Genomic DNA, 13,007 nt, shown 5'->3' on the forward strand with positions numbered 1-13,007 from the left:
ACTCCTCCATGACCTCTGCACTGGGTCCTGCCTTCAGGTTCCTGCCTTGAGTTCCTGCCCTGACTTCCCTCCGTGATGGACTGTGAACTTGATGTGTAAGCTGAAGAAACCCTTTCCTGCCTCAGTGATTTTGGTTGTGATGTTCATCACAGCAAAAGAAACTTACCTAGGACGGAAGCGATGGTGTTCTGGACAGAAGGAGTTACAGGAAGAGTAGAGAGCTATAACCCCATGCACACCCTCCCTGGGATCCGGGGAAGGCATGCAGCTGTGAAGAACATATCCAGGGCTGGGGCAGGGGTGGAGATGGGGGAGACTGCATGCCCAGGACACATGAGGCGACAGTGTTTGTATTAGTGTTCCATTTTCTGAGTGTGAATGCTCTGTCTGGTTCTGTTGGAGACTGTCCTTGACCACAGGAGATGTTTTCTTCACCAGAGTAAATACAACATCTCCTCCACCAGGGTGCAGAATTGTGAGACATTTTAAGCAGCTAGCATGTTCTTAGGTCAGCATAGATACATTTTTAATTTTAAAGTCAACACAAACCCTTAGTTGAAGATCATAGTCACAACGTACGTCTTCCCTGCCTCTGAAACACTTCTGACCAAGCCCTAGAAGTAAGTTCTCTGGAAAGAGCACCCCGTGAAAGGGTTGTGCATCACAGAAGCACCAGGGGCGATGTTTCCACACAAATGTGTGGCCCATTCATTTCTTCACATCAGGTCGTGCCAGAAAGAACTGGCCAAGGGAGTCTGCTAACGGGTTGAAAAACTGGCTCCCGCTCTACTAAGGGACTAATTTTATTCAGGGAACTCTTTTGTCCACATTCCTCCCCACCCCCTTAGGTTGTTAAAAATCAATTTACAAGTAGCCACCATGACCTGGCTTCTGTTTGAAAAGTGATGCATTTCTAGAACCCACAAAGTGCCACGTGACAGATGCTGCCGTTATGGTTGGTGCCCCTTACCAATATAGTCGGAGAGTTTGACCTTCAGAGCCTGGATCAGCAGGCCTTCTTCAACCAGCTCCTGGTACAGGGACTCGATGGTCCTGGGGAGGAAGCACATTGTCTCTGTTACCATACACACCCACACACTAGAGCTTAGACCCCAGCTGCTCTGAAGTATGCTTTCATGGGTGCAAATAAATGCGCTCTTGAAATAGTTCTACAATTTGGGGATAAATTAGGCTTTTTGAAAACAATATTTTCATCCAACCATGTAGACACTGAATGTTTCCCATTAATAAGAATTATATTTGTGGGTATCTGAGACAACTATGACTCCATCAGTCTTTATGATGGTCCAAATATGAATTAGAAATTACTTGATAATAGTAGTACAATGGGCCTGGAATTTTATATTCGGTTAGCATCTGTGAGCCATAGATCATTAGCCTGAAATTTCTGTTTCCTTTTAACTTGATAGTATGGTGGTTTAATATCTACAAGAAGCAAGGATGATAATTTTCTCTGTGTCTGTCTTTCTGTCTCTGTTTCTCTCTCTGTATGTGTGTGAATGTGTGAATGTGTGTGTGTGTGTGAGAATGTGTGAATGTGTGTGTGTGTGTGTGTGTGTGTGTGTGTGCGCGCGGGCGCGCTAGAGGTTGATTTTGGCTGTCTTCCTCAATTTATTTCCATCTTGTTTTCTTGAGGCATGGTTTCTCACTGAACCTGGAGCTCACTGCTTCATAGGCCGACCAAGCCATCTTCCGAGTCCTGAAGACGTTTTTTAAAAGGTCTCTTTATATCCCTGGTTGTCTGGAACTCACCATGCAGATCAACCTAGCCTGGAACCCATAGAGGTCCATCTGCCTCTCCCTCCTGAGTGCTGGATTAGAGGCATGTGCCACCACGCCCCTCCTGAAGAGAATTCTTTTTTGTTTTGTTTGAGACAGTGTCTCATTATGTGGCTTTGGCTGCCCCAGAATTCACTATGGAGGCCAGGCTGACCTTGAACTCACAAAGCTCTGCCTGCCTCTGCTTCCTGAGTACAGGGACTAAGAGTGTTTGCCACAGTTCTTATATGGAGACAAATTATTCAAAGCTGTGTGTGTGTGTTGGGAGGGTGCAGTTCTGTGTTGTATATACATGTTTAAGCAACAACCACCACCACAACAACACATTTCTCAAAGAGGGGCTTGGGCAGACAGCCAGGACACGGATAATTTCTAACAGCTGAAAATGATGGTCACGGTATTCTGCCTAAAGGGTGAATTCCCCATGATATTAACTGGGGTTTGGCTCACAGAAATGCAGTAGGTTAAGCTTGAATATCATTCAATTAGATCCTCCGGGACAGTTTATCCTTTCGTTTTCTCTGTCCTTCCAGCCTACTCTTGCCTTTTATTTATTGGAAGTAAAAGTTGTAACTGTATAGGAAAATCTTTCTCACCATACTGTGGTTTGAATGAGCACAATTAAAATGATTTTTAAAAGGTCCAAGAATGCTACGTTAAATTCAAGCCAAATTCCATCAGGCCTCAGTTGACGGGCTCTGTATTTGCTGATTATATTTAAAATATCGTACCCTCTGTTGACAACTGAGGAAGGTTTGACTGCTATGACAGTTGGAGTGACAGGACCCAAATGATGTCATAGAAGTTCCAAGTACAGCATTTCCACAGGAATACATGCTTAATGTATATGTGTATATGTGTTAATATCAAATATTAACATGAAATTGAAAAAAGATTCTCTAACATGTAAAACTACATTAGGAATTTCCAAACCCAAACCTGTATTCTGATTTCTTTCCATAGTTGAATGAACTTCTCATATGTAAAAGAGAATTCCAATTTGAAAATGGCCTTAAAGTGTAATGAACAAATACTGGTTGAAAGGTTACTCAGTTTGATGAGAGAAACAGACATTGTCCTACAATATTACTGCAGAGCTACAGGATCCTAGAGGCTGGTCTTTAGGATTAAAGTTTAAGGGATACAGTGGATGCCAGTGGATTTATATTTCTGGACATTGAAATGAATAGAAAACATGGTCTCAGATCTTTTCACCAGACAGCTGTTAGCTGTTCTAGTTAGCTTTAACCCTCCATGTGACACAGCTTAAGTCATCTGAGAAGGGAATCTCAATTGAAGGGTCATCTAGATCAGAGTGACTTGTGGGTACTTCTGTAGGGAACTGTCTTTATCATAAATTGATATAGGAGAGCCCAGCCCACTGTGGGTGGCACCACTCCCTAGGCAGGTGGTCCTAGACTTGGCTGGATTTAATGCTATGTGGAATAGCAAGCAGGCTGACTTTCAAGTTCCTGTTCTGATTTCCCTCAATGATGGGCTATGTTTAAACTAAAACAGCCCTCTTTTCTCCTAAATTGTTCTCAGTCAGAGTGTCTTTTTAATCACAGTATCAGAAAGGAAACTAGAACAGATTGCTTCTGACTCATTTATGACAGATTCAAGTGCAAGGAGCCAGCCAGAACACCTTCAGTGTCTAGCAGTCATGGTCCACCTGTGGCCATGCTGGTCAGTACCGTTGTAGTTGGTGATAACTTCAAAGACAAAGGAAAGTGGGCAAGTACTTTTCACAGTATTTTCACAGTCATATGGGAGGACCCAGTGTTAGCTCTCAGCTTCTCATTACTTTACTCTACTTTGGAGTCAAGGCAAGAACAAAGGAGGAAGTCACACTATAAAAGCTTCTGAAACACAGCTGTGGCTCTAGGGTCTGCCTGGCCAAAGCCTTCTCAAAATGACCATGTATCTCTGTCCTGGGCAGTTTTGACATCGACACAATGGCAGATGTTTGTCTGTCCATGAATGAGGGACTAGGGTCTCGACATGTACCCAAGGACCCCCGTAGGCACCAGCTAGCCAAACAACGTAACCTCAAAGGGGCCTACTTCCAAGTGAGCACCAGTTATGGGGTACTCTGGCTGCCTCAGGGGTGACTGCAGAGGGACTCACAGAGAATTCAGGTAGGTTTCTTTCCCCACAGATGTTGCTCATGTCTACCGTGAGCAAATCCCACAGTGAGAGAAGGGTGCTTCAGAATGGTGCCTGGCTTCCAACCAGCAGGGTGTTAACTGAACTCCTCGACTCTGTGCTGTCTGCTTGCACACGTGCTAAGTTTACAAAACACTGACATGTTAGTCCATGTGTTAATCTGAGGTTGGGCTAACGAAACTCAAGGGTCGTAAACATCCCTTTGGAGACTCAGCCACATCGCATCTCTGTATGAGCTCCTGCAGCAAGCAGGAAGGAATGTACAGGGGTGGTGTGTGTGTGTGTGTGTGTGTGTGTGTGTGTGTGTGTGTGTGTGTGTGTGTGTGTGTGTGTGTGTGTGTGTGTGTGTGTGTGTGTGTGTGTGTGTGTGTGTGTGTGTGTGAATGTGTGTGTGACGTGCGTGCGTGTGTGTATGTGTATATGTGGTGTGTGTGTGTGTGGAGTGTGTGTGTGTGTGTGTGTGTGTGTGTGTGTGTGTGTGTGTGTGTGTGTGTTAGTGGGCAGGGTGAGGTGGGGGAGTGTGGTGAGGCTCCCTTTATCCAGAAGGAACTCAGCTTGCATGTTCTGAAGTTTCTTGATGTTATTTCCTAAACCATTTTTAATAACTGTTAACCTGTGACTTCCATGTAAAGATTAGAATTTTGAAAAGTTATGGGAATTCAGGTGTGATGGCAGTTTCCCCTCCAGTCAGGTGGTCCTGCTGCACACTTTTTCCCAGTCTAGGGTCTATATGGTTTCCTCCTGTGCTCACTGCTCCCCACACTCTGCCCAGGAGGGGCGTGGTAGGACTGAGAGCGGCTGTCTCGCCTTGGCCTGCTCCTGGATTTGGGGTTCATCTCTGCATTTCTTATTTTCTCCGCTGTCCGCTCCCCACGTTCATCACCCCTCCTCCCCCTGAACAAACCCACTGTCACCTGTCAGCCGTCAGGTCTTTGTCCTTCTTTCCCCGTTTCCCTCTCCGGCCTTTTCTCCCTTTATTTTGCTGAAAGAAATAAGCAAGGATGTCATGAAAATGAGCGAGCGGATGGGTCCTGAAGGCTTCTTCTCTCTTTTGAATCGCTTTCGCATCTTTGACAAAAATTAGTTGTGTGTATTTGTGCACAGGGCCCTCTGTCCTCTTCCATATACACCCATCTGTCTGTCTGTCTGTCTCCTCTTATGAATATAACATAGTGCTGATAAACACGTCTGTGCTATATGGAGGTAGATTCCTTCTATACCTAACTTGTGAGTTTTTCTCACAAAGGAATATTGAACTCTGTTAGATTCTTTCTCCCCATCTTTGAAACAACTCAAAAGACCAAGGCAGTGGTCGTAACAATGAGTGACCCAAGCCTTTCAGTTCCACTCCATCCGTGTGGTGGGCACAGTGACCTCTCTGTGCACGTCCTTGCATTGCATGGCCCTGCAGCAAAATCCACTAAGTGCTGGCAAATTCCACTTGCTAGTGCTTCCTAGAAGACGTGTGTGCCTCTGTTCCTCAGGAATGTTAATGCCTAGTTTTCCTTAATTGTTGTGTCTTTATCTGGGCTTGGTTTCAGGGTGCTAGAGGGCTCATTAAAAAATAGCTTAAAAGACTCCTTTCTTCTATTATTATTGGAAACTTATTTTTATTTTTAAACTAATTGAAATTTTTAAAATTTTTATTAGATGTATTTCTTTACTTACATTTCAAACGTTATCCCCCTTCCCGGTTTCCTGTCCATAAGCCTCCATACCCTCCCCCCACCCCCATACGGGCACTCCCCCTATATATCCCCCTTATTGCCCCCCATATTCCCCTGCACTGGGGGTCCAACCTTGGCAGGACCAAGGGCTTCCCCTTCCACTGGTGCCCCAACAAGGCTATTCTCTGCTACATATGCAGTTGGAGCCCTGGGTCAGTCCATATCTATCCATAGTGGTTTAGTCCCTGGAAGCCTGGTTGGTTGACATTGTTGTTTTTATGGGGTTGCAAGCTCCTTCAACTCTTTCAATCCTTCCTCTAATTCCCCACAAGGGGGTCCTATTCTCAGTTTGGTGGTTTGCTGCTAGCATTGACCTCTATATTGGACGTGCTCTGGATGTATCTCTCAGGAGAGATCTATATCCGGTCCCTTTCTGCATGCACTTTTTAGCTTCATCAGTCTTATCTAGTTTTGGTGGCTGTGTCACACACACACACACACACACACACACACACACACACACACACACACACACACACACACACACATATGGGCCACATGTGGGGCAGGTTCTGAATGGCCATTCCTTGAGTTGCTGCTTTAAACTTCGCTTCCATATCCCCTCCTATGGATGTTTTTTTTTTCTCTTTTAAGAAGGAGTGGGAGCATCTGTATTTTGTTCATCCTTCTTCTTGAGCTTCCTGTGGTCTGTGGATTGCATCTTGGGTAATTCAAGCTTTTTGGCTAATATCCACTTATCCGTGAGTGCATACCAAGTGTGTTTTTCTGTAATTGGTTTACCTCACTCAGGATGATATTTTCCAGTTCCATCCATTTGCCTATGAATTTCATGAAGTCATTGTTTTTGATAGCTGAGTAGTACTCCATTGTGTAGATGTTCCACATTTTTTGAATCCATTCCTCTTTTGAAGGGCATCTGGGTTCTTTCCAGCTTCTGGCTATTATAAAGAAGGCTGCTATGAACATAGTGGAGTATGTGTCTTTGTTGTATGTTGGAGCATCTTTTGGGTATATGCCCAGGAGAGGTATAGCTGGGTCCTCAGGTAGTGGAATGTCCAATTTTCCGAGGAACCTCCAGACTGATTTCCAGAGTGACTGTACCAGTTTGCAATCCCACCAACAATGGAGGAGTGTTCCTTTTTCTCCACATCCTCGCCAGCACTGCTTAGTACTGCTTTCATTGTGTCCCATAAGTTTGGGAATGTTGTATCTTGATTTTCATTAAATTCTAAGAAGACTTTAATTTCTTTCTTTATTTCTTCCTTGACCAAATTGTCATTGAGTAGAGCATTGTTCAACTTCCATGTATATGTGGGCTTTCTGTCATTATTGTTGTTATTGAAGACCAGTCTTCGTGCGTGGTGATCTGATAGGATGCATGGGATTATTTCTATCTTCCTGTATCTGTTGAGGCCTGTTTTGTGACCGATTATATGGTCAATTTTAGAGATGGTTCCATGAGGTGCCAAGAAAAAGGTATATCCTTTTGTTTTAGGATGGAATGTTCTATAAATATCTGTTAAATCCATTTGGTTCATAAATTCTGTTAGTTTTTTTTTTTGTTTTTTACTAACTTTTCTCGCTTCCACTTTCTCTAGAGGCCAGAGTGTGTCATTCCAAGGTACTCACTAAGTTTATAAGGCTCAATTCACACAGGAGCTAGACTTAACAATTAATCCATCCATATAATAATATATATGTGATGCTTTGTATATGCTCAGCCCAGAAAGTAGCACTATTAGAAGGTTTGGACCCATTCAAGTAGGTGTGGTCTTGTTGGAGTAGGTGTGTCACTGTGGGTGAGGGTTTTAATACCCTAGTCCTAGCTGCCTGGAAGTCAGTTTTCCACTAGCAGCCTTCAGATGAAGATGTAGAACTCTCAGCTCCTCCTGCACCATGCCTGCCTGGACGCTGCCATGCTCCCGCCTTGATAATAATGGACTGAACCTCTGAACCTGTAAGCCAGCCCCAATTAAATGTTGTCCTTATAAGAATTGCCTGGCTCATGAGGTCTGTTCACCAGCAGCAAAACCCTAACTGAGACAATGCATTAAAGGTTTGCTCTGAGCCAGAGAGGGTTACTAATGTCTATACATTCCCTACATTCATTGCCCTTAAGTAGAAGAAAGATATTAACATGGTGTCCCAGTGACTACAGCATCCACCAGTTATGAAGCACAAGTAAGACATGCCCCAGGGTGCCATGATATTCAGTGAAACAAGATCCACTCTGGAGTTTCCAAAGACCTCCCTCAGGAGGACTACTGTCTGTTCCCGAAAGAGAGAGACAGCATGAGAGGGTGGGAGTGAAGAGTGTCCAAATCGGACTTGTGTTCAGGAAGGACCACTCTGGATGTTAGATAAGTTCTAAGTCACCATCTCCAGCAAGTGCCAGAAGCTGTCATATGTTGTCCTTCTCTGGGTCCCATCCCTGGCTAATAGTCTCCCTGTAAGACTCTTTGTTACCAATTAAGCTTTAGCTTGTCTTGACGTCTGTCCTTAGGTCACCAGGACTGGGACCCAGCTGTACAAGCTCTTCTAGCTACACCAAAAGGAATGAAGTCTTCTAGCTCTCGTTGTGACTTGGTGGCATCTTCTAGATGCTAGATCTCAGGAAATGAGATGGGATCGGAGGAGGGAAGTGAGACTGGTATGGCCCTGGGCTTGGCTGCTTAGGAAGAGAGAGGTAACGGCTACCTCTGAAATACATCTCCCAATGGGATCAGCTTACTTTTCCTGTCTAGTCATGAGCACGCCCTCTTTTTTATAGATAAAGACACACAAAGAGTTGAAAAGGGACACCCAGAGGTATCTCTGTAAAGAAGAGAGGACCGCACCAGGTCAGCGAGTTGTATCTTTAGAACAGAGCTCCAACAGACAACCTGACACTGGAGTCATGGCACATGTTCAGTCATGTCATATGTTCAGTCATGTCATATGTTCAGTCATGTCATATGTTCAGTCATGTCATATGTTCAGTCAGTCATATGCTCAGTCATGTCATATGTTCAGTCATGCCATATGCTCAGTCATGTCATATGTTCAGTCAGTCATGTCATATGTTCAGTCATGTCATATGTTCAGTCAGTCATGTCATATGTTCAGTCATGTCATATGTTCAGCACACAATGGACCAATATAAGTGTCCTAAGACTATGTGTCCCTTGATGTGCCAAGACTCAACACAGTGCAACCGTGCTCCTGAGTCTCAGGCTGGGTGGTTTGGTATCTCCAAACCACAGGTTTCTTGTATCTTTGATAACACTGTCAGGGAGGAATCTTGGACTTACTGTCTTTTGGGCATTCTGGCCCAGTTGCAATGTTGTCTGTATGGCGTCAAAGGGGAAAAAGGAGGCTAAAGGAGCAAGTTGTATACCCTTCAGTCCCACTGGTTGCTGCAAACCACCATGAGATGGATTTGTGACAATGTAAGAGTTGATCTGCCCAGTTTCTTTTTCCAGTCTCATTCACCTATTCACAAACCCTACTTGATGCTACTGGTGTTCAGTACAGAAGCAGATGGGGGAGAAGGGATTGGAACATTTGCTGTGCCCCTCTGATAGTACTCATTCTTGTAGGGCTTGGGTGCCGTGAATCTGTAGTGGGTTGGTCCTGAGGAGGATGCACTCTAAAGATGGCAGGGTTAATCCCACTTAAAGGCCTTATCTTTGAGCACTGGGTGGTGAACAGTAAAGTCTGCAAAAGCGGGATGCTGGACGTCTTAGTCAGCGTTCTATTGCTGTGAGAGACACCATGACCAAGGCAACACTTAGAAAAGAAAGCCTCTAGTTGGGGCTTGCTAAGAGTCTCAGAGGTTTAGTCCTGTATCATGGCATGCAAGCAGACACGGTGCTAGAGAAGGAGCTGAGAGTTCTACGTCAATATCCACAGGCAGCAGGAGAAGAGAAAGCCACTGGGCCTGGCTAGGACTTCTCAAACCTCAAAACCCAGCCCCAAATGACATACTTCCTCCAACAAGTCCATACCTCCCAGTCCTTCCCAAGTAGTACCACTCCTTGATGACCAAGCATTTAGATCTATGAGCCCAGGCAAGGGGTGGGGGCAGGGGCATTTTAATTCAAACCACCACTTGATTCCAGGCATCCTAAGTGCAACCAGCCGCCCGCCCAGCAGGCACTGCCCTCTGTGGCTGACCCTGCTTGTTTGACACATACCTTTTTCCCTTTCTTTAGCCGGGGTTGGGGTTCTATCTCTCTGTTCACAGCCAGCTTAAGGTTTTTCAATTCCTGTCTCATCAGCTCGTCCACCTAGGAGAAAATGCAAAGGAAATATGCTGTGCTCACGGTACTTTGAATTGCCTCATGTGTTCTCAGGGTAAAGTCTTGGCTTGCTCATCGGTTTGGAAACTGTAAAAAGTGTAGTCATTGCAGCAAATGGCACCCCTGCCCCTTACGGGAGTTAAGTGTAGGCATACCTGAACCCTTATCTCCAGCTCTAATTCCTTCCGTTTTTCCTCCTTGACCAATTCTGGGTCATAGTCCTGAGGGAAATTCCAAGATTCATCTTTATTCATCCACATGTCTGTAAGCCACAAGGACAGAGAAAAAAAGAAATGGAAAAAACATTTACATTCAATATCTAGGTTAATGAGGGCTGTTACTCTAATCTCTTAACCACTGAGCTGTCTCTCCAACTCCTGTTACTCTAATCTCGACACATACCAATCTGTCCTGTTTCCAGAACAGGAATTTGAATAAAGAGGCTAAAGTGTGGGTGGGGTTCATAGACCTTCCATATGATATCGAGAGGGGGAGAGAGGGAGAGAAGGAGAGTGAGAGGGAGAGGGGGAGACACACAGAGAGACACAGAGCTATGGAATGTAAAAACATCAAGTAAAGACATGGTTGGGGTTGGCTTTGTTAGCTTGATACAACCTAGACTCTCCCGAGTGCAGAGCCTCGATTGAGGAATTGTCTAGACTAGGAATTGTGATGTGCCATTTTTGGGGAGATCTGAACCAAGAGCCCTTGGAAGGAAATAGTGTCAGGAAGACATGAACACAAAAGTCTAGTTTCTAAACGTGTGTCAGGCCTGCGACAACCCTGTGGCTACGTGGTCATTTATGGGAAGGCAATGGATGTCACCATGCACAAGTAAGATGTTGGCAGGAACAGAGCCTGGATGGATTCTGGCACCAGCAACGGTTCTCACTCCTCCCCTATGTCCTGCATGAGAAAAATGAGGGCAGAGGTGGGTGTGGCTATCAGAGTCCTCATCTTACCACAACATAGTCTTTACCACCAAGATATGTGGGTAAGCCTGTAGGTGATGTCAGAGGAGAGACGGGTGCTTGACAATGTAGAATGTGGACTCACAAGAAACAGAAAAAATATATATTTCCAACTGTTGCATTTTTTCCATAGATCTAGTTCTTCCATGTGCCCTCCCCTAGACAGGGTAGCTGTATGAAAGGTGCCTCAGTGACTCGGTTTACAGCACAGCATGGATGCTAGGGTGGGAAGGGGGGATGAATGGTACCACTGGAAGGAAGCTAGTTTAAAAGTGAGGAAAGGCCCCACATGTGGCCCATACATATTCAGCCACCAAACTAGATAAGGTGAATGAAGCAAAGAAGTGCAGGCTGACAGGAACCGGATGTAGATCTCTCCTGAGAGAAACACCCAGAATACAGCAAATACATGGGTGAATGCCAGCAGCAAACCACTGAACTGAAGAGAAAGGACTGGAAGAGCTTGAAGGGGCTTGAGACTCCATATGCACAACAATGCCAACCAACCAGAGCTTCCAGGGACTAAGCCACTACCCAAAGAGTATACATAGACTGACCCTGGACTCTGACCTCATAGGTAGCAATGAATAGCCTAGTAAGAGCACCAGTGGAAGGGGGAGCCCTTGGTCCTGCTAAGACTGAACCTCCTGTGAACGTGATTGTTGGGGAGAGGGCAGTAATGGGGGGAGGATGGGGAGGGGAAGCCCATATAGAAGGGGAGGGGAAGGCTTAGGGGGATGTTGGCCCGGAAATCGGGAAGGGGAATAACAATCGAAATGTAAATAAGAAATACTCAAGTTAATAAAGATAAGAAAAAATAAAAGTGAGGAAAGAGTTGAGGCTGAAGTGTAAGGTGTATCACCATCTGGCCTGGTAGGGGACAAGCCTGGCAAAAAAGGGTACCTTGCATAGGTAGACAATGCTTCTACCAGAAGACATGTTACTAGATGAAAATGCCACTGTCAGGTGTGGTGTAGTTTCCTATAAGAAGTTGTTGGTCAACGAAGCCCCATGGATTCCATGGAAGCAACACAGGCTATGACCATTACTTTTGGCTACCCATAATAACCATAGGGTAAGTGCCTATCACTAAAAACATACATAGATAAAGCTGGGGCTCACCAGGGGGATTGCTCCCTGCTGGCTAGCTTTCACAAAGCCAGAAGGTGCTATTCAGCTGCTGGGGAAGAAACATCATACATGGTCTTACATAGAGTTGAACCCTGCAAGCAGCAAGGCAAGATATGTCCACTGGTGTTCCAATGGCATTGACACTGGGGGACAACCAACCACTGTCTGATTGGATTTGAGGACTGACACACAGAAAGAAATTCATGCTGAAACTTCCCTGGCGATGGATGTCATAGGTCCTAGTGGGAACCCGTTACTGTTGTCTTGAGAAGTGGACATGTTGTCAAAGTGCCTTTTAAGCATTATGTCTATACCCATAGATTAGGGCTACCCTTAACCCTGGCGAGAGAAGCGTCTGTCTGGAACGGGCAGCTGTTAATGGGCAAAGTGCTAATAAGTGTCTGCTAAGTGCTAAACAGGCAACTATATTACTCTCACCAGGGCTCAGGGAACATTGTGGAAAAAGGAGAGGAAAGAATGTGAGAGTAGGAAGATGGGGATGAGAGCTATGAAATTCTGGCTCCTGGACAAGACATGACATTGCACCCATGAGTTCACAGCAGCTGTGTTTACCTGCATAAGATCAAGCTGGTCAGCATTTCAACACAGACGGGGAAGGGGCTTGCTAAGCCCCACTAAGCTAATAGATCCCTAGCCAAGGATCTATTGGACATTTATGGCTGCTTGGGGATGTTGTTCTCCTTTGTGGTACTACTGATGTGGCCACCCATGCTCTGGTGGATGCTACCATACCAAGTACACGTGGGAAGCACTATTGACTCAGTAGAATATATAAAAAAGGAGAAATATAAAGGTGAGAGGACACAATGAGGGATTTAAGGAGAGTGGGAGAGGGGAGCTGGGAGTCTATATGATCAAAATACATTTTATACATATATGAAAGTGTCAGGGAGTAAATAAAAATATTCTTATTGTTGCAGGATATTTGATCACACCGTGAACCCTAAGAC

General features: G+C 45.0%; 1 protein-coding gene across 1 annotated transcript in view; it reads right to left on the reverse strand.

Moving 5' to 3' along the window:
- Iqca1 (IQ motif containing with AAA domain 1) overlaps positions 1–13,007 on the reverse strand; it is a 111,372-nt gene that overhangs the window by 34,592 nt on the left and 63,773 nt on the right. Inside the window, exons 10-13 of the mRNA XM_032899616.1 lie at positions 10,090–10,196; positions 9,830–9,922; positions 4,881–4,948; positions 971–1,053 (exon numbers count right to left, since the gene is read on the reverse strand). Coding sequence (XP_032755507.1) covers positions 971–1,053; positions 4,881–4,948; positions 9,830–9,922; positions 10,090–10,196 — 351 coding nt within the window. The remainder of the gene's footprint in view (positions 1–970; positions 1,054–4,880; positions 4,949–9,829; positions 9,923–10,089; positions 10,197–13,007) is intronic.

The sequence above is a fragment of the Rattus rattus genome, chromosome 4 (genome assembly GCF_011064425.1).
Source record: "Rattus rattus isolate New Zealand chromosome 4, Rrattus_CSIRO_v1, whole genome shotgun sequence".
Taxonomy (NCBI): domain Eukaryota; kingdom Metazoa; phylum Chordata; class Mammalia; order Rodentia; family Muridae; genus Rattus; species Rattus rattus.